Source organism: Eptatretus burgeri, chromosome 6 (assembly GCF_056783735.1).
Source record: "Eptatretus burgeri isolate ZD-2024b chromosome 6, Ebu_testis_v1, whole genome shotgun sequence".
NCBI lineage: Eukaryota > Metazoa > Chordata > Myxini > Myxiniformes > Myxinidae > Eptatretus > Eptatretus burgeri.
Window position 1 is genome coordinate 11,102,981 of NC_140966.1, and position 23,231 is coordinate 11,126,211.

The window sequence follows — 23,231 nt, forward strand, 5'->3', positions numbered from 1 at the left end:
ACCTGCGTTTTAATTCCGACCCAGATATGTACTGTCATCCCGGTGTTGCATCGGCACGTTGATTCATCCGTGTGTACCATCTCTCGGATACACATTAAACTGGACATCCATCTGATGGCATTACTTGGTGGATGTTAAAGATCCCATTCTGTCCTTCGCGAAGAACAGGCAAGTTATTGCCAGCACCGTGGCCAAATTCCAAATTCCTGCCTTAACTACTGCTGCGAAGGCAATGGCAAACCACCGAATATAACCTTTGCCAATAAACATTTTCCAAACAATAAACAATAAACTAACTCTGCAACAGAGTGTGGTACATCACACACATACATGTAAGGTCAGGTCAGTTCAGGTATGGGAGCATGCGCCACAGCAGCGCGTTACTCCAGGGGCATCTGGCTATCCCCCAGGCTGATGCCTGGTCCATCCCCATCTCCTTGAGATGCTGATCAATCTGCTGCAACCATGAGGCACGTGGTCATTGGCCTTGTCCACTCACGAGGCTCCCTCGCTGAGAGAATCTGGTGAGCAGAATCAGCGTCAGGAAAATGAGCCACATGTCCGTACAGCCGCAGCTGACGCTCACGGACTATGCAGGAAACAAATCTCATTTGCGTTTCTCTCAGCAACTGCTCGTTGCAGACAAAGTCTGACAAGCGATAGCAAAGGATTGTACGAAGAGACCTGGTACCAAAGGAATTACGTCTCCGTCTCAGATCCCTGGTCAGAGTCCAAGTCTCACATCCGTAGAGCAAGACTGGAAGCAATAAGGACCTGAAGACTCGGACTTTCATCGTCCTGCACAGGTACCTACAGTGCTGCACCCCATGATCCAGTGAATACATGACTCCCACAGGCCCAACCCAGACGCCTATTGAACTCTGGCTCACAGCCAGCGGAGACGTGAATGTCACTGCCAAAGCAAGTGAATCCCTCCATGACCACAATATCCTCACCACAAACGGGTATTGACAAGATAGCATAATCCAAGATGTCATTTAAAGCCTGGATCTTAGTTTTGACCCTTGAAACCCGTAATCCCAGTGGCTCCGACTCTTCATTCAGCACCTCAAGGGCCCCCAAAAGGATATCCAGTCTCCACAAAGATGACTGCATCGTCTGTGAAATCAAGGTCAGAGATCGTGACATTCCCTGATGATGCACCTCAGCTTGATCTCTCCGACGTCCTCCCCAGAATCCAGTCCATACAAGTGCTGAAAAGTGTGGGGGCCAGTACACCCCTGACGTACCACAGTAACAACTGGAAATACGTCAGAGATGGTATCACCACATCTCACAGGACTCTCAATATCAAAGTGTAGTTCAGGCATCAAATTGATCAATTTTGGTTGCACCCCATGAAGACCAAGAATCCTCCAGAGGGCATCCCGATTCACTGAATCGAATGCTTTGTAGAGATCAACAAAGGCTGCAAGCAGCCCCTGCTGAAACTCTCATCTGCTTTTGGTGAGGACTGGAAGAGCAAGGATATGATCAATCCTTGACCTCTTTGGGGTAAAGCCTGACTGTTCTGGGCGCTGGTGATCAAGGAGATGGTGGTGAACCCTATCAAGAATTATCTGAGCAAAGACCTTGCCCAGCACTGAGAGCAGCGTCACCCCTCGGTTGTTGTTGCAGTCTTGGCGATCACCCTTCCCTTTCCAGAGAGGGACAACAAGGCCCCTCTTCCAGTCAGTTGGGATAATGCCTGTGTTCCAGGCAGAGCATAAAACTGCATGCAACGACACGAATACAGCATTTCCACCAGCCTTGAGAAGTTCAGCATGGATGCCACAGATCCCTGGAGCTTCACCCCATTTCAACCGGTTCAACGCAGCCTGTGTTTCCACAAACAAAGTTGGCTCACAGTCAATTGGATGGTAACATCCTTGCCTGGCACTGAGAGCAGCGTCACCCCTCGGTAGTTGTTTCAGTCCTGGCATCCATCTCAGGAATAGGGATGGTAACATTGCTGACATCCATCTCAGCAGTTGATGGGTCACCCTGGTACAGCCGCTCAAAGTAAGCGGCCAAGCGGGTCTTCATTTCGGATTCCTCTGTCAAGAGCCCACCACCCTTACTGCAGTACACCAAGGGATGGGCTTGGAGGAACGCAATGTGTGAATTCTTCTGCAAGCAGGACAAGAATCATTTGACCACAAGTGGTGCTCGACCCCCTCACAGATTCCTCGCAGATACGCCTCCTTGTCCTCCCTCAGCGCACGCACAGTTTTACGCCTCAACTCTCTCAACAGCTCAGCTCTGCCATAAAGCCTGGCCCTACGACTGATCAATGGTACACAGTGTGCCTTGAGAGAAAAATTCTTCTTTTCCATACGGTAAGTTCCAAGACATCCACCGCCAACATCAGGGGTGGTGGTCTTGAAGGCACTCCACAACTCTTCAGGATTTCCCAAAGCCCCGAGACCTCCCAAATCTCCACTCAGCCTGTTTGCAAACTCCTCAGCTACCCTCTCATCCTTGAGCTTACCAACATCCAGCCTCGGCTGGGATGGTACCATTCTCCCTGATTTAAGCCGCAACTTCAGAGTTGTCTGTGCCTGTTTGTGGTGAGCAACTCTGTGTGCCTGTTTGTGGTGAGCATGTTGAGGTCGTGGAGAGATTCACTTACCTTGGCAGTGATATTCATGTCTCTGCTGACTGTGAGTCAGAGGTCAATTGACGTCTGGGTCGGGCCTGGGGAGTCATGGATTCACTGGATAATGGGGGTGTGGCACTGCTGTACCTTTGCGGAAGGACGGAAGTCCGAGTCTTCAGGTCCTTGGTGCTTCCAGTCTTGCTCTATGGATGCGAGACTTGGAGTCTGACCAAGGATCTGAGACGGAGACTTAATTCCTTTGGAACCAGGTCACTTTGGAGAATCCTTGGCTATCGCTGGTCGGACTTTGTGTCCAACGAGCGGTTGCTTGGAGAGACTCAAATGAGATTTGTTACCTGCATAGTCCGTAAGCGTCAGCTGCGGTTGTATGGGCATGTGGCTCGTTTTCCTGACGCTGATCCTGCTTACCAGATTCTCTCAGCGAGGGATTCTCCTGAGTGGAGGAGGCCAATGGGCCGACCACGTGCGTCTTAGCTGCAGCAGGTTGATCGGCATCTGAAGGAGATGGGGATGGGCCAGGCATCTGCCTGGGGGATGGCCAGACGGAGGCCCTTGGAGTACCGGCGGAAAGTGGATGCAGCGATGCACTGCTCTGGCGCATGCTCCCATACCTGACCTGACCTGACCTGACCTTCAGAGTTGCTACAACAAGCCTGTGGTAGGTATTGAGGTACTGAGCACTGAATAGACCCTGCAGTTCTGGATCATCCTCCAGCAACCATCATGGAGCACTTGGTCAATCTCTTTTGCCACACCACACGCATTGGAACACCAAGTCCAGCGATGTGCCTGTGGGCACTGAAACCATGGACCAGCCACCCTAAGTCCATGACCTTTTGCAAAGTCAAGGAACTTGGTGCTATTCTGGTTCACAGTTCCAGACCCATGGTGACCAACACATGTCTCATAACCATCCCTATCAGTGCCAGTTGATGCATTTAAATGCCCTAAGACGAGAAGTGTATCTCACCTGGGTCACTGATCAACAGACTCAGACCCCACAGACTCGAGCGTTGCATAGAATGTGTCCTTCGTGGTGAGATCACCAAGGAGTGACGAATCCTTCGTCTGATCATCCGCTCGTTGACCGGTGTTACCTCAATTATCATTGGAGTCAGCTTATTGGACACAGCTACAGCAACTCATTGGGAATGGTAACCATCAGAGTGACCAGAACAATAGTTGGTGTAACCACCTGCCATGATCTCACCACTATCCGGTCTCCGAACCTCAGAGAGTGCTGCAATACCGATGTCCAAACGCTTGAGCTCAGATGATCACAGAGACAGGTGATCATCCTCTCTTCGGAATATGACATTCCAGGCACCCACCCGAAGGGACCGCCTCAGTTTAACCCAAGGATACCGCCATCTGGTGGACAACACCTCAGCACCACACCACCACACACCGCCGCAATCTGACCCAGGAAGTTTACCCTGTGCTTTTCCTCTTATCAAGAAATGGGGGACCCAAAGACTTTGCCCCAATTCCGTCATCCGGTGAGCTGCCCTATGAATGGCAGCAGCACAGGAGGTACTCGTACGGAGTGGGTTTCGGGATGTTCGAAAAGTTTTCCAACAAAGATGCTCACAGTTATCCAAGACATGGCAACACTTTTTCATGTATATATATATATATATATATATATATATATATATATATATATATATATATATATATATATATATATATATATATATATATATATATATATATATATATTGTTGTCCAAGTATGCAAGTGTGGAGATTAGTGTGTCATTGAACTCGACAAGAAGATTGGTAAAAAATCTGGCTGAAGTAGGCTGGACATTTGGTCCGGATAGAGGAAGAAAGAAGGGCAAAGAGAGTGGATAGGTTGAGAGATCAAGGAAGGAGGAAAAGAGGTAGACTGTGTTTGAGATGAAAGGATTCTGTGAGGAGGGATATCAATAAGGTGGGGGTGTTTTGAAAGTAGAGAGAGTTGGCTGGGGACAGAGGAAAGTGGCGGTGCATTGTCATCAAAGCAGGGCAGAAGATTGGTACCATTGGACCTCACCCCTAATGAAGGGAAGAGTAGGAGAATATATTGGGATATATAATTGATTTTTTTTTTTTATTTTTTTTTTTTATACATCCGAGCCTGGTGTTGGCGTAGTGGTTAGGGCTGCGGCTTGGGATCCAAAAGGTCCTGAGTTCAAGCCCCGTTGGGCCACTGAATTAATACACCAGGGGGTTAACTAAGCCTGTCATCCTTCCGAGGTCGGCGAAATGAGTACCAGTGTACTGGGCTGGTGTATACCCCGGTTAAAATAGGTGTACCATATCCCTGTGTCGTAAGAGGCGACCAGGGTTGCGTCAGGAAGGGCATCCGGCGTAAAACATGTGCCAAATCACTATGCGGATCATACGGATGATCCGCTGTGGCGACCCCTAACGGGAGCAGCCGAAAGAAGAAGAAGAAGAATTAATTTTTTACATCCCTACTTATGTGGACTTATATATTGAGAAATAAAACATTAGTATGTCTTGGACTATTGTGAATATCTCCTTTTATAACCTTTTGGCCTTTCGACCACTCATTATGTATACTCGCAGAGTACCCACCCTTTGGATGATGTCGTTCCAAGCATGCACCACATTCTTCAGACACATACCTTTATTTGGGCGGTGTATAGGCAACTGATAGCTACTTCAATGGCTCCCGAAATTTTATTTAAAATAACCCGGATTACGTGTGTGAAGCAAAAATATGCCCACTGCTTATAATTCAAAACACCTTACTGCAATGGAAAACCATCCATCCATTGGGACCATACTCTGTACATCGCATCAGTGCTGCCGAAGCAGTCTCCTGGGATATTGGGCACAATCCTGGACAGTTCACCACTACAACACAGGACACTCAAATGGCTCAATCATCCCAGCAAGCTGGTACTCATTTTGCCAAACTCCGAAGGATGACAGTCTTGGTTAACTCCACCTGGTATTAATTCAACAGCCAAGCAGGATTTTAACTCAGGACCTTAGGATCCAAAGCTGACCACACTAACCATTAAGCCAACACCAGGCAGACTAGAAAACGTTGGGACAGGAATACGGTACTGTAAATGGTGGAGACTTGGAATACTTGTTATACCCACCTGGAGCGACACTACATAATATACATTTACATAGAGAATTTGTGTCCCCCCACCTCCCTGCCCCAAGACCACCAGCAAAGATAAAAACACCCCTCCACACAAACTGAGATCATGCTGATCCTTTGAAACAAGTTTGGATGTAATTGGCCCAGAACTGTAGGACGAATAACTTGACAAACAAACACACACACAAATGAAAAATCACTCATAGAGTGACAACTTGCCGAAACGGAATGACACTCCGTGGAGAACATACCTCTGCCAGGCTGAATAGTTTACATTTTGTGTGCCACTGATAGGTTGGATCTGATTCCGGACCTTAACCAAAATTTAATTGGCTTGTTCTTGTCATCTAACCAACTCTTCCACCTCGTTTTGTCACAAGTCATCCACAACTTTTAGAGATAACATGTTATACATATATTTTGGCCCCATCTCTCAATGGTGAAGAATCACCTTAAAAATTCTCGAATCCAGATCCAGATTCAGATCTTCACCAAAATCGAATCAATTAATCATTTTCACACACTCAACCTGACCACAAAGTTTCAAGCAAATCCATCCATAACCTTTTGAGATATCATGCTATATATCGTTTCTTGCCCCATCTCTCAATGGTGAAGAATCACTTTAAAAAATTCTCAGATCTGGATATGTATTTGGATCTTCACCAAAATTTAGCGTTGCAGTCCTTGGTTGGTCATCTACACACACAAAAAAATTCAAAACGATTGCTTGAAAACTGTGGCCAAAAATCGCGTGACAAACAAACAGACAGACAGACAGACAAATGCTACAGACCAACATACTTGGCAAAAATTTTTTTTCACAAAGTAACAAACACTGGTTCGTGAATTCTAGTAAGGATACAGCATACAGCTACATTCAGGCAGTGAACAAAAAAATTGAAACAACAATGTAAAGTCACTTAATAGGGTGTTGGGTCACCATGTGCTGCCAGTATGGCCTGTATGTGCCATGGCATAGAGTCCACCAGCGTCTGGGAATCTGCAGTTGGGATGCGGCACTATTCTTCCATGAAAAAGTCAATCAACTCACACCTGTTGGAGGTGGAAAACGCTGTCAAAGGCGTTGTTCCATAAAATACCATAAATGCTCGATTGGGTTCATATCTGGATCTGTTGACTGAGAAGGCCATGACACGTGGATAACATCAATGTCATGCTCACCAATCATTATTGGGCAACCATACATGCTCTGTGGTTAGGGATTTTGGGGGTGGGTGGTCAACTCTTCCAGCCAAGCTTGCCATAATTATAAGCAACCAGGCCTATGCAGCATTTTTATGCATGACCCTAAACATGCTGGGATGCTGTTTGCTTCATTAACACATGGATCACACCTGTGTGGAAGCTGATGCTTGGTGCTCCTCATTTACCCAGATGTTTCAGATTTTTTGTCCACCACCTGCAGTTAATATGTGTGTGTGTGTATGTGTGTGTGTGTGTGTGTGTGTGTGTGTGTGTGTGTGTGTGTGTGTGTGTGTGTGTGTGTGTGTGTGTGTGTGTGTGTGTGTGTGTGTGTGTGTGTGTGTGTGTATATATATATATATATAGTTATGCTAATGAAGTACACCCTAACCCTGATGGGTGAGGACACCAGATGGAGTCACATACTGCTTTTGCTGCACAATCTGGGACCAACAAGTGCCAACTGCTACATGGACACATTCATTGTATTCTGCCCCACCAATCACAACCAAGAGGCATCACCATTATTTTTATCGGTTGGAAGTTCCATGAAGATAATTAATTAAGTTCTCCTTAATTAAGAACTTATTTAATGATCTATAAATATATATATATATATATATATATATATATATATATATATATATATCGCCAATATATGTATAACCTATATCTGTATATGTTTCACCTCAATATGTGCATGTATATATATATATATATGGACAGCCAAGAAATGTATGTACAGTGTAACTATATATATATATATATATATATATATATATATATATATATATATATATATATATATATATATATATATATATATATATATATGGACAGCCAAGAAATGTATGTACAGTGTATATATATATATATGTATATGTATATGTATATGTATATATATATATGTATATGTATATGTATATATATATGTATATGTATATATATATATATATGTATATGTATATATATATATATATATGTATATATATATATATATATGTATATGTATATATATATATGTATATATATATATATATATATATATATATATATATATATATATATATATATATATATATATATATATATATATATGTGTGTTTAGCCTGTATGTGTATAAATATAGGTGTATATGTATCTCACAATCGGACAATTATTTACAGAAAGTCAGCAAAACGGGCACACTGAAAATACACGCAATGCAGTTTCCCGACGGTGATAAAGATGTTCATCATATCCTGGGAGCAAAAGCAAACAGAAAATGCTGTACCAGTTAAGATCGATGTTTGGGATTGATACTTTTGTGAAGAGGTAAATAAATCACCTACGATTGATAATGTTTCGGGGAAAAAGTCGAGCCCACTCTCAATTCACACAAACATTAATAACTTACCCTTGGAATACAGATGTCTCCTAACGAAGTTTGATTGTGTCTGCCTCAGAATCTTTTTTTGTCTTTATGTCGCTCCAGTTTCTGTTTCTGTCTTCCCTCGCAAAGTCTTGCGAAAGAAGTGTGGAGATCAGGCACACAAGAAAGGGGCGGGAGTAAAGGGAAGGGAGGGGGGCTGAGGGGGAGTGTCAAAAGTTTGGAGCTTGTGTTGTGCAAACATTTCCCTTATTCTGTCACGCCTCTTGATGTGCCTTCTCACTCACCTCCTTACAGCCAGACAGCAACACTCATTATTGTTCTCAAATTGCAATATTTTTATGGACTCGTATTTCATTTCATCCACATGGCAACATTGTCAGCTGAACACTGCTCCCTGGGTTTGAGTTCTGACCCATTAATTGCAGTACTTCTATGAACATCAAGCTCTCAACAGAAACACATCCAAAACACACACACACACACACACACACACACACACACACACACACACACACACACACACACACACACACACACACACACACACACACACACACACACACACGTGGGTACTTTGAGACCTGGTAGGTCTCTGTTCCATCTCCTGAAACCCACCCACTTGTCGAGATAGCAGCCAACAGCAGCAACTTTCATGCACACATAGTTACACACATTAACATGTGCAGGTATATGTGAGTGTGCACCTGAGTGTGTGAGATTGCAAAACAACAAAGCCTGTTGGTTTATTTTTATTTTTAACGAAGTATAGCATACGAGATAACACAACATATCTCAGGACATTGCAGAAAATTGCAACGTCGTGTGTGTAAATATACAACCGAATACAGTGTCCAGCCGAGTGCAGCACACCACACATACTGTAGTACATACAGCGTAGTATAGTATCCTAACATAGGTAAATACAATGGAGGTAATTATGCATTATCATGAATGTAGAAATGCATTAAGGTACAGCATAATGTAGCACGGAAGGGCACGACATGGTGCACGTTGGTGCAGGATGATGTAACACATCACATCATCAGGTAGTACAGCATAGTTTACGTGAATAAAGATGAGCGATTATATTTTTCATATTTTTGGTGATGACCGCTTCTTTAAAGTATTATTAAAAGTTACTAAATAAAGTTAGATTAAAAAAAAACACACACACACACAAAGATGTTCACACCCAAAGTCATTCACAATGCAATGATGAAAGACAATGTGAGGTCTCAGAATCTGCATATATTGCAACCAGTGGATCCCTCTGCATTGGAAGTATACATAATGCCTGACGGACAATGCCTGAAGACCAATCCTGTGGTTGAAACATGGGGCTTGAGCCTTGCCTTGTTGGCACCTATACTAGTTGTTGGTGCCTTCATGAGCTCACCTCGAACATATAAGCCTGCTGTTGGCTCAGTGGTTAGGGTGGCGGCTTGGGATCCTTGGGCCCTGAGTTCAAGCCCCGTCGGCCGCTGAATTAATACACCAGGGGGTTGACCCAGTCTGTCATCCTTCCGAGGTCGGCGAAATGAGTACCAGTTCCAGTGTGTGTACTAGTAGAGGGGCACTGCATCAGCGACACAGTCGCGCTTCAAGAAATGATAGCAACCCGGCAGCTAAGCTGCCATATGACCACCACCACCCGGAACATATTGTAGTTCAGTTGAGCTTATGGGATGGCACATCGTCTGTATGTCAGTTCATCCGTCCATCTGTAAACACTTGCAACTTCTCCAAAATTGCTGATGGGATTGTTTGTGATCAAACTTGCCAAAAATGATCATTGGTAGGGTGGCATTCAAGTTTGTTCATTGCATCCTCCCCCTCCACCTATAAGTATGTTATCGTAAGGTTTAAAGGTCTCAAAAGTACTTGAATTTTGATCTAGTTTGGCTGCCATTTTGGATTATAGGAAAACGTTTGACAATCTTCTTCTCTGAAAACACTTAATCAATCAATGCGAAACTTTAAATTTGTGATCAACTACCCAAGGTGAATATAGTTTCTTAACAATGACATCATCAGTCATGTGGTATGGCAGCCACATTGGATCATAAGAAGACCTTTTAAAATCCTCTTCTCTGAAACAGCTTGACTAATCAAAGCGAAACATTAAATTTGTGATCGACTTTCCCATGGGAACCATTATCTGTTCACAATGACGTCATCAGTCACGTGGTTTGGCAGCCATATTGGATCATAATAAAACCTTTAAAAAACCCAATCTCTGAAACCACTTAACTGATCTATGTGAAACTTTACATATGTGATCGACTACACGTGGGAGATATAATTTGTTAACGATGATGTCATTGGTCATGTGATCTGACAGCCATAGTGTAACAAAGAAAAGCCTTTAAAATTCATCTTCTCTGAAAGCACTTAACTGATCAATGCAAAACTTAAAATATATAATCGACAACCTATGGGAATGTTTGCTTAAAAGAAGCTGATCCTAAATCAAATATGACCACCAGTGACGTCATAATACATAAAGTGAGCAATATCTCAAAAAATATGAATTATAGACACCTTGAAGTTGCACCTTAACAGGGCTAATTTTGACATAACAGGAAGTGACATCATACTGGAAGTGGGCAATATCTCAAAAACTAAGGCTCCTAGACAGCAGAGAGTTGCACTACTGTGAATATCTTGTCAATCCTACCTGACACAAAATGTGCATTCTCAATCCAGCTCTTATTTTTACCCTTATTCATCCGTCACTCCACTTTGCAACCAGCCAGGTGAGCGACAGGACCATTAGGCCTCTATTTTTTTTTTAGATGGTGTGCTTAATGATGAAGTTAGTGCTCTGCCTGCCTATCACTACACCCAGACAGCAGTGTTAGTTTGATTAAACCACACAGTGCAATAAATAATATTGGTGGGATTAATTTTGGCCATTAAATAAATAGTAGTGCTAATGAAAATTAACATTGAAAGAAGGATTACCCTGAGTGTCATGCAACATTTCCACATACAAGCAACACTACTGAGAGGACCACAGTTTAATGGCTCAAGGGTTTTATTATTGTATATATGTGCATTTGCCAATGCCATGAATGGGGCCATAATGATATACTGGCTCATAAATACATTACGGTGAGTGATCTACTATCATGGCATAACCAGCATGTTGCAATCCAAATTTTGTAAGTAGGGGATAAATGTTTGTTCTAGGACCCCCTGTCAAGCTATTTTCCCCCTCCCACCCCACTCTTTTACTCTTACCTCTTTATACCCCAATAGTGTTCATGATGTCTCAACAGAGACCCCTTCCCTACACATCCTCACTTCTCACCTCCGATATTTCAGATATCTTATCCATTTAAAATTCATTTTAAGTGAAATTGCTCATTAATGACCTCAAAACTCTGGAAGAGTATAGCACCAAGCAAAAACAAAGCCAAAGAGTGGAGAAAATCACAACCTTGGTATTTAAATGGGAAACATCGCGAATGTGGATGATATCAAAATAGTTTCATCGAAAAAATGAAAAACCAAGCCAAGTGTAAATAAAGCCCACAGACTGAAAGGTTTAAAAAGATTTAATGGATATCAAGAAAAAAAAATGGAAAAATAGTTTACTGCAATTTAAAAATATTTGTTCCAGGGAGTAATTCAGAGCAGAACGCCGAGGGAGGTGAATCATTTTATCTCCACTCATCAAAGATATTTAGCCCAAGAACCAAACCCCAACATATTATTTATCAGCATTCTCAATGGTGATGAAAGTTATGAGAAATCAAGGCACTTTAATAAACTACAAGTAAAAAAGTAAAATGACTCCTAATGTGCGTGTACCCAATGCCACATTTGCCGATAGTCAAAAACAAGGTTTCTTTCGTTTTCCAACATCACCTGCCACCTTCCTCCTCCTCCTGTGCATTATTCTTCTGGAAAAGTCCAAAGTGCCAATTGTTGGGCGACGGAGTTCTTCCGGGTGAGAGTGACGGCCCCTCCCTCCTCTCAGGACAAAGCCTTATGGACTCATCATATCTGCTGTGATGTTGCCATTTGAAGAACTGCCAGCTGATAGGTAAGACATGTAGGAACTTACTTATTAATACTCGAAGGTATCTCATAGCTTAATTAATTATTTCACATGATATGAATAATTCTTTTTTCTTTTTCATCACAGCCTGCTTGAAAACTCAAACTCTGACACGGATGACCCGCCATTGTGGAATGGTTATGGATTTGAATGGAAATGCAATGGGTGCGATGCGAGTGTGCATTTCCAACTCAATAAAGTGCACTCAGAGATCGACAATGTCAAGGTGAATTTCCATCTTTTAAAATATAATGCTATACAAACAACTCTGTGGTAAGAAGATTAAGTAGTAATATTCCTTCCTTTCACAGAAAATCTTTTCAGAGCTACTAAACAAAAATACACTTTTTTTCCAAAATTCGGGATGAATTCAGAGTTGTTTGAAGACGGCTTGCAAGGTGAGCGGATGGCCAAGGCTCTATTCACAAGGGTGTTAATATGGGTGATGATCTTGTAGCGAGTGGGACTAAATGAGTCCCACCATGTGAACTGCCCGGTGATGGTCAGCTTGTGGTAGACAGTGAAGTCCGTGTATACGAAGAGTTGCAACAATTTGCAATTAGAAGCCATTTTGTATCCATAGAGTGTGGTGCACCAAACCTGTGCACATTGTGTGTGAAGCGTATCAAGCCGTCTTTTCTCATCAAGCTGCCTTTCTCTGCACCCAAGAAGGAGACGTCAGAATAAGTTTCAATTACATTCTTCCACCATGTCAAAATAAGCATGCAATCAGATAAGACTGATTTAACCTTTAAAAATATCGCAGAAACTGCAGCAAAATGAAGTGTAATACATGAGTAAAGGTTCACACTGATGAGTACCTAATTTGAAGTGTACAGAGCGTGTGAGTAGAAGACACACATACAGTGGCCTGCAAAAGTATTCACAAACAGAGAAACCAAGTAGTCACTAAAATGCTCCCAAAATCACCTAATCTAAGAGAAATTAACAATGTGTGTTTCACAGCAACACTGTGTGTCCAAGAGAAAATAACAGGCAAACGATGACATGAAAAGATAGATCTGATAACCTGACCAGAAACAAAACACCACCATGGAAACAGACTTGAGAATCAGAGAGACTGACTGAGGGTGGAAACAGTACAAACAGAACAATTTAAGAAGGGAAACAGAAGTCCAAAGCTCATGAAAAGAATCAGACAAATAAAAAAGAAATACAACATATAAAACAATGGACTAGACCCATCAGCTGCCCATAATAAGCTCCAACTACAACAGATAGCAGGGAAAATATAAAACGATGATGAGGCCAATAATAAGAGAAGAAATCGAAATCAACAGTTTGAAAACAACCCCAAAAAGTTCAACCAAGAGCTGGGGAAACAGAAACAAAATGTGACACCTCCCCCTAAAAAAAGAGAACCTAGAAAAATTTTGGAAAGGTATATTTGAAAAAAACAAAAACAATAAGGAAGCAGATTGAATACGACACTTGGAAAATAAAAAGCAACATCAATAGGAAATGCACCTAAAGACAATTGATGAAGAGAAAATTAGAAAACATCTCGCAAAAGCGCCAAACTTCAAATGCCCAGGCCTGGACGGGATTCCAAACTTCTGGTAAAAGCAGCAACATGCTCTCCACCCTCACTACTCTCGAGCATTTAACAAACTCTTTCAAGGGGAAGAGCCAATGGATGAATGGTTCACAGAAGGCAACACTTTTAATCCCAAAATCTGAAGAAACCCATCTACCCAACAAATATAGACCAATAAGTTGCCTACCACCAATATTCAAACTTTTAACAGGTATAATCACCGATGCAATTTATGACCACCTCGCTCAACAAGGAGCTTTAGAGGCAGAGCAGAAAGGATGTAAGAGAGGATGCTATGGAACAATAGATCATTTATTGTTAAACAAAACCATACTCGAAAACTACAAGCTTCGAAAAACCAACTTATCCACAGCCTGGATAGATTACAAAATAGCCTTTGACAGTGTCCCACAATCATGGATTATAAAATGCATGCAAGTGTACAACATTGATCCCCAAATAATCACACTGATTGAGAAAGCAATGTCAAGGTGAATTTCTCTGCTCTGGAAATGCTCTGGAACACAACTCTGATACTACCTTAAGTGGCAGGAAAAATTGAATACAGGAACTAGAAAATGAAGCATCCTACAAATACCTTGGAATAGAAGAAGGCCCCAGATACAACACACAAAAGTGTGTAAAATAATCAGCCAAGAATACCTGCACATAATATGACTAATTCTGAAGTCATCCCTCTCTCCAAGAAACAAAACCAAAGCTATAAACCAACTTGAAGTACCGGAATTCTAATATTGCTGTGTAATTATAAACTGACCACAATTGGAGATCAACAATCTTGACACCAAAACAAGGAAACTTCTAACTATTCACAAGATATTCCATAAAAACCAATGCATACCGACGTTGTACTTACCGAGACGAGAAGGAGGTGGTCTGATTGAGCTTAACCAAGTGCACAGAACATCGTGTGTAGGACTAGCGGAGAATATGAAGAGCTCAACACACTGTCGGATGAGATTTGTACACGAGCAAGAAAATAACAAACCAGAAAAGGGATCCGTAATCCATTGAGAAACAAATCTCCCAAGATAGATGCAAATTACAGATACTACACAAGAAAACGAAACAGGAACAAACACAACCCCAATGGTAGCAAGGAAAAAAACCCAGGAAAACTACAAAAAAAATATATCAGCAGATATACTCTGACAAATAGGAAAATGACAAACGAAGAGGAATATTTTAAAAATAGCTTGACAGTATAGGGTTCGGCAAGGAAGGCTCACTGGAATGGCGAAGGAGAGGTCAAATTGGTTGGGATGGAGAACAAGTCATCTTCATTGCCCAAGATCAAGGACACGACACCAATAAAATGGACCTTAGTTCAATGTACCTTTAAGAAAATAGGTGGGATTGAGCCAATCGGACAAATGCAGGTTTTGTGGGGTAGAAACAAAAAGTACCAGTCACCTCCTTTCGGGATGTAAAAAATCTCATGTCAGAACAGCTGTACACAGAAAGACAAGACATCGTCTGTAGAGTAATCCACTCGCACATCTGTAAACATTTCAACATCCCGGTCCCAGAAAAATCATGGAAACACAAACCAAGTCCGATCCTTGAAAATGAACATCTAATGCTCACGTATGACGAGACGATCCCATCAAGTGTGAACATTACAAACAAAGCATTGCATCCGGACATGGTGCTCAAAAACAAAAAGGAAAAATCAGTATTGTTTATTGAGGTTTCAGTTCCCAATGACTTTGGATTAACTGCTACAGAAATCAGGAAAATGACCAAATACCAGGATCTGAAAAATGAGGTCAAGAGGACTTGGTAGTTGAAGAAAGATGAAATTGTACTTGTGATAGTTGGAGCTACAGAAATGATAAAGAAAACCCTTACTGAGTCTTTTAAAATCATTCTGGGGAATATCACTACAAATGAGCTACAAGTGGAGGCCGACAGAGGTTCAGTGAAGATTTTGAAAAGAGCCCTTGGAATGAGACTATGAGAACGAAACTTCACAGTTTGGTTCAGGAATCATGATCCTTTACCAAAAATAGGTGGTGGAGATTTTGAGTTCTGGAAGAACCACCTCCCACCTCCTGAAACCTCCAAATGGAGATAGCAACCAACGAGAGAATCATCATTCACGAGAGGGTTAAAAGAAGAATTCAGACACCCAATATCCCTTTGAGTATAGTGGAATCTATCATTAAGAAGTGGAAGAGGTATCATACCATTCAGACTCTACCCAGGTCAGGTCGTCCATCCAAACTCAGCAGCTGGGCATGCAGGACACTGGTTTGGGATGTCACTGTAAATCCAACAATGACTTTGAAAGATCTGCAAGGCTCTATGTCTGAGGTTGAGCTCAGTGTTCATCAATCAACACTGAGCTGTTCTATGTCCTGTTCCCTTCACAAAGCTGGCTTCTATGGACAGGTGGCAAGAAAGAAGCCATTACTGAAACTGATGCATCTAAAATCTCTGATGGAGTTTGCAATAAAGTATCTTAATGATATCGCAGGCATGTGGAGAAAGGTTTTGTGGTCAGACGAGACAAAAATTGAACATTTTCGGTGTAAATTCAAAGCGTTACGTCTGGTAAAAGCCGAACACTGCACATCACTCAGTCAACACCATCCCTACTGTCAAGCATGGTGGTGGCAGCATCATGTTATGGAGCTGCTTTTAATCAGCAGGGACTGGCAAGCTTGTCAGGATAGAAGGGACAATGGACGGTGCAAACTACAGAAGAATCCTTGATGAAAATCTGCTTGAGTCAACCATGAATCTGAAACTGGGTCCGAGAGTCACATTTTAGCAGGACAATGATCCGAAGCACAAAGCTAAAGCTACACCGGAGTGGCTGAATAAGAAAAAAAAAATGTTCTTGAATGGTCGAGTCAAAGTCCTGACTTGAACCCAATTGAACATTTACAGCAAGACTTGAAGATTGCAGTCCATCAATGCTTCCCATCAAATTTGGCAGAGGAAGAGCAATTTTCACGTGAAGAATGAGCAAAGATTTCACCATCTCACTATGCAAAGCTGCTGGGGACATACACAAAAAGACTCGTAGCAGTCATTGTTGCAAAAGATGCTTCCACCAAATACTGACCTCAGGGGCTGAATATTTTTACAACCAGTGAATTTTGAATTGTACATTTTATTTTTTGCAGGTATTCCTGACATGTAACCTCCTTCAACTCTAACTGTTTCGCTTTATCTCTTCAGTTATGAATAAAAAAGTTAATTTGGAAATATTGTTTGTACATAATTGGTAATTCATCTAAATGTGGCGTATTGGTAGGGGTGAATACTTTTGCAGGCCACAGTAGGTAGTGAAAAAATGCAAAAGTTTTAAAGAATTAGAAGGAAAGCGAAAGACAGAAATGAAGGAACACCATCAAGAGAGTAGAGAATTAGAAAGGACAACAATTGTGAGTGATGTTGAGAAAATTGATTGATTGTGTGCTCTGTCTGAAAGCAGGTCCTTGGCTGCTTAATTGGCAAGAGTGATACTGGGGGTTTGCCATTGCCTTCCCAGCAGTTAGTCAGGGTAGAAATTTGTAATTTGACCAGGATTCTGGTGATAACTCGTCTCTCTTGGTGAAGGATGCCATCGGATCGTTAACATCCAGTAACTAATAACAGCAGATGGGACAACCGACTTCACGCCCAACTGTGGTACAGCACACAAATTGATGAATGACCTTACCTGTGAAACACCAGAATGACAGTTTGTAGCTGGGTCGGGATTCAAACCCAGGCTAGACAGCTTTGAGATGAGTGTGTACACCTCACGGCCACCCTGACCCTTGAGAAGATATGGATAGGGAAAGCTATTCTTTGCAATCGAAGTGAACAAGAAGGAAGAGATTTTGAAAGAACAAAGAATAAATAAAAAGAGGGCCACATTAAAATGAAGATGAGCCATAAGTGATGGGGTTATTTTGTTTCCAACTCTTCATTTATTTTAACAAATATTGTACCGCTCAAAACATCCATGTGCATGTAATCCTTCACATGTGCATGTAATCCTTTATTCTTTTATATTCCCATTAAATCTCTCATTAACCATGTCATGTTGTTAACCAATATTAACTCAGACTGAGTCGAATAAATAAACAAACTTATGTTACAGGGTTACAGCCACTTAAGTGAAATGTTTACTCATCAGCAACTTTGCCAGGATGTTCTTGATATGTGATAAATGATAGATCGATGTTTCCCTGTGGATTTAAGTCTGTTTACGAGTTGTACCTAATGACTGTTGTTCAGATATACTGCATATGGCTGTTGTTCACGTTATTTAAAAAATAGGGGCAATACCCCTCCGTCTGTCCGCCCGTCCACAAACACTTGCAACTTCTTCTCTGAAGCTACAAACACGATTTCGATGAAACTTCACTACAACCTTTATCACTGGGTTATGTTCCAAAGTTTGTTCATGGCATTAAAAACTAGAAGGGCACTTGGTAAAGTGCATACCTCAACCACGCAATGCCTGATCCATGAGAACATATCGGGCCCAATACATTTTTGAGATATCCTGCGATATATCGTTTTTAGCCCGATCTCTCAATGGTGAAGAATCACTTTAAAAATTCTAGTAGCCGGATCCGGATTCAGATCTTCACCAAAATCTAATCAGTTTGTCCTTGTTGTTGAACCTGACTTGGCCTCGACTCATCCTGCTTGATCACGACGTTTTAATCTGTCGGTTGTGGGGGAATCTGAATTCGGTCGGTTGTGGGGGAAGAGATTGGTGCGGTCATGAACCACTAAGAATCCAGAAATACGGGATGCTCTTAGCTCGGCCAGACAACAAGATCTGTCCTGTGTCAGCCTCGGCAAGTCACTCGCCCAGCATAGAGATTCCAATCAGTACAGCAACATGACTTTGGGCAGGAGGACCCAGCTGGGAATCTGTGCAGAGAGGGACGGACATGGTCACTACGTGACTCGCCAGGTTCGAACCGGGCAACTGGAACGATGGGGTGACCATAATATTCTGGGGCTGCTGTGGCAGTTTTAGGCATGAGAATACCTTCGTGGTTTGTCATTGCCTTTCGAACCGTAGCCGGGGTCAACTCTTTTTGAACCGGTCAACTCTTTTCAAAAGGAATAATGTCACAAACAAGTGCTAATAGGATGAATGTCACCTTCTTAGAGTTGCATCTTTATGAAACACCACCCTGCATGCAAATCACCAGGAACACAGTTTATTGTTGAAGCCCATTCCATCAGCAATCAAATCCCAACTAGACAATTAAAAAGCGGATATGCTACCTTTGAGCTTTCTTGCTAGTGATGAAAGCCATAAAATAAGCAAAGCAAGAGTACAGGTATATATGTTGTGGGCCAGGGGTCGGTGGCGAGAACGACCGCTAAGGGGAGGTTCGTCGTCTCCCACCAGACTCCCCAGAATTGTAGGCCGTCGCTCCGGATAATTCCGTGACGTGGTGGGTCGCTGAACCGACCGTGGTCGCCAATATTTCATCTGCGTAGCGAAGGGTATTTTTGTCTAGAACAAATTTACCTAATTAACGACGCGATTTCAACTACCGGGGAAACCACGCCCTCGGCACGTCTTGCTCCTACCGGGTCACTCTACCGACTGCGGTGGAGTTTCAACTACCGACTACCAACTCCGGTTCGGGTGCAGCCGAGCGGAAACTGCCAAAGCTGTGCTGGCTGGGATGAACGGATTATCGGGTATAAAACCCCGCCGAAACTCAGATCCGAACCATGCTGGACCAATGCAAGAAGGGACGGAAAGAGACTGGGAACATTTCTGTGATGATTTATTTACAGTACATGAAGACACAAAGCAAGACTTAACGTGAATATGTAAGTAAGGAATATTTACAATGATCCAACAACACTTATTCAGTTCCACTTAAAGACGGGCCCACACGTAGACACACACAAATGAAAATAAACCCAGAGTTATTTATTGGACCCTCGCAGCTGAGGAGAGAGACGAGCTGGGGGTCAGCATCCGGCTGGGTACCTGACTGTCGGAGGAAGGGGTGCTCTGCGATGCGGCACCTGACAAAGGTCGTTGGTTTGGTTCCCAGTCGCATGTGTGGGAATCGTGGTTCTTGGCGGAGCTCGGGTGGTGAATAGCGGGATCCACGGGGGGGGGGGTCAAGGTCGCTCTTTCCTTTCCTTGTAGAGGGCCAGCAGAGACGCGTTCGCCGCCTTCACGACCTTCTGCTCAACCCTCCGCTTCAAAAGAACTGCACGCTCAACAACAACCCTGTCGAAAACCTCCAAACAACCTTCGTAACAACCCCTTTGTAACAACCCCTTCGTAACAACGCCTTCGTAACAACCCCAAAAACCACCCGTGACAGCAAAAACCCACCAAAACTCTGCTCTCAGAGAGTGCTCGGGGATTTTTTTAACCTCCCTCAACGGGGAGGGGCCCTTGGTGAAATACACCTCGCTGTCCGCCTTAGATTGGACAGGGTCCTACAGCCCACCCCTCCGGGGCGGGGCCTTGGCCCTTGCCGGGAAACCTCAGTCACTCTTCCATGCAGGTTCATACTTGACGAGTAACAGTATCAACGCTGCAACGGCCCCTGCCGGGAAACCCCAGCCACTCTTTCACACGGGTTCATACTTGACGAGCAACAGTATCAATGTTGCAAAGGTTGTCGTGAAAGAGTTACAATGTTTGTGGGAGCCGAGAAACCGGAACCGCGAGATCTTGCCTTGGCATGTCAGGGTGCGAGAAGGCAGCTGGTTGGTGGTGGATCGTGATGGGCCGAGGGGTCATGCAGATCAGATGGTTGTTAGATGTAATAACCTAACTAAAAGAAATCGCAACGCACGCCTTTGATTCTCCCACTAGACAAAAGGAAGAGGATCTGACTACACACATACTTAACGACATAACTGACTTTTGGGACATCTGTGTGTTGAATGCAAATGGTTTCCATATCTATAACAATATGAATGAATTTTGAAATAATTGTCAGCAGCACTGGCTGTGATATTGTTCTCATAGATTTGACCAGGTTGTCCATGACAGAATTTATTATTGCCTCAAATGTTGTGCCCAAGGGCTGATGCCATAAAGTCCACCGAGTTGTTTTCACATGACATCTGGTAATGCGCTGCTGACCTTGTGCTTTATCAGTTTAATTGCAGTCAACATAGATAAATCTTCAGTCAGTCTTGCACAAGTTTTTAAGACTTGAGTGACAAACTTTGACACTCAAATTATCTCAGGCTTTAACAACAAAATCTGATACTGCTCCAACATTTGAACAAAAACCCCCTCGTTAGTGGATGATGAAACTTTCCCACTCTTAGAAAGAGCAACTGAATTGTGCTGATTCTGAAATAATTGCAAATGGTGTGAGTTCTGCTCTATTGCCTCACCTCAGTCTACCACAGCATTGGATTGTCTGCTGGCAAAAAAAGAGAAATGACTCTAATTCTGATAATTAAGATATTAAGAATCATGGCAGTCACTCAAAGGAAGTAATTCTGAGACCGCAACAGCCACGACATGATGGATCCAAGAATTTTCCAAAGGGCAATTTATTTGACTTGTGGGGACAAGAAATGCGCAGTTGTCATTCTCTGAAGGTTCACACAACCGACTTATGAGCATCTTCACGTGGCTCGTCATGTATGCGATACGCGATATTAAAAAAATTGATAATTTTTCGAACAGGCACTAATATTTACTCTCGATATGCACAGATGGTACCAAATTGTAGATAATCATGCCCCCTTATGCATATAAACCCCATATATCATGAAATCCAGTTTCCCACCTTTCAGGAAACCAAAAACTATGTTTTTGTTGCCAAAATTTTGTTTCCATTTAAGTTTTGACATCTTATAGAATTGCCCATAGCTTCCTAGAATCAAGTCCCATAGAGGAGTTTGATGCATTAAAACCATTGCCACATATTACCTTACATACCAGAGCATAAAAATTTTGGATTATTTATAACCAGCGTACCCTTGCGTCGAAAAAATGTAATGTTACCCCCGTATTTTTTCATCACATCGAACAAATCAAACATCAAGTATGCTCGGTTGAAAATGCTGTTGTGCGTCATTTTATTGTGACCAAACCAATAAACCATTTCCCATTTATCACCGAGTAATCATTTGGGATATTTATCATGTATACAATGACACTATATCACAATTTTTTTTTTTTTAGATGATTGGCTAAATGGGGGCTAAAAGTTGAGTGATATTTGATCGAAATGAGTTCGTCCCAAGACAGGACCTGTTAATTCTCATCAGATTCTTCCTCCCCTAACAACAGTTATTCTTCATTGTTCAGGCACTGTTTTCAGCACCCACAGGCGGGACTACATGGCAGGCCATGCTTTTTGTATGTACAGCAAAGTGATGATATATAATCCCCAAAGAAAATGTCACTTCCTTCTGTTGGAATCATTTTAATTGCTTCAGCCATTATTGTGCTATGCTGGATGACATTTCTCAACAATTTGGTATTTTTCCATTGTATTGGCTGCTCTTAGAGCACCCTTATTCTGGACATTTCCATCTGTCTGTCTGTCCACGAAACTTTGGTCAAGCCTAGGGGCTAAACCACTCAACCGATTCCAATGAAATTTGGTACGTTGGACCAATATTTCTGGGAATCGTGTGCTTTCGAATATGTGACCCCGGGCCCAAGCAACGGCATAGCAACGGCCCTTTAAAGTGGTCAAAAAATCAAAAAAATCAAAACAAAAGAAATCGAAAAATCGAAGGTTAGAGTTCTGTGCGCAATCTATCCAGCTTCCTTCATGCCAATTTGCAGCCCTAATAAAAAGTATTTGTAGAAGGAGATAGGTTTTGGGCGAGTACATGTCGAACATTTCAGAAACGGTTAATTGCGAATATCTCTAAGAGAAAGAGTCTGATTTTTTTATGAAACTTGGGTGAAATGTGTACCATGTTGCTAGCTAGCATGTACACAAAAATGAATGGTTGCTATGCACACCTCCGTTGCTTAGCAACAGCTAAAATACTTTATCGTACATCGTACACTTATTGTGGACTGTACAAAAAAAATCAATACCTCCGAAACTGGACCTCCGAGGGACCTGTTTTTTTTGTGCCCAAGGAGAATGTCTTGCAGCATCATATAAAAAAATAAAATCTTTAGCGAATAGATAAATGGAATTACCAGGGCTGCCATTTGTTAGAGTCTCTTTGGAAACATGCCTGAAATTTCACAAGGCGGGTTTCTGGGCGCAAACTAAGAGGGCTGTGATGATCATATTTATTGTGCTAAATTGATTGATAGCATGTACATGAA

The 23,231-nt window shown here is 42.4% G+C and overlaps 1 protein-coding gene and 1 long non-coding RNA gene across 5 annotated transcripts in view; one reads left to right on the plus strand and one right to left on the minus strand.

The window, feature by feature from the left end:
- LOC147024245 (uncharacterized) overlaps positions 1–8,500 on the minus strand; it is a 50,944-nt gene extending 42,444 nt beyond the window's left edge. For 2 of the 4 annotated variants that reach the window (XM_085883994.1, XM_085883995.1), the window contains exon 1: positions 8,349–8,493. Coding sequence is in view for 1 of the 4 variants with exons in the window: in XM_085883992.1 (XP_085740118.1) it covers positions 6,690–6,726 (37 nt within the window). In the remaining 3 variants the exon portion in view is untranslated. Of the gene's footprint in view, positions 1–6,689; positions 6,803–8,348 lie in introns of all 4 variants that reach the window. The other 2 variants (XM_085883992.1, XM_085883993.1) reach the window with 2 other exon arrangements.
- A 3,739-nt stretch (positions 8,501–12,239) lies between these two features.
- LOC147024246 (uncharacterized) lies at positions 12,240–12,789 on the plus strand. Its single transcript, XR_015058952.1, has 3 exons — positions 12,240–12,375; positions 12,478–12,616; positions 12,702–12,789. It is a non-coding gene; the product is annotated as an uncharacterized LOC147024246 (long non-coding RNA).
- The last annotated feature ends 10,442 nt before the right edge of the window (positions 12,790–23,231 follow it).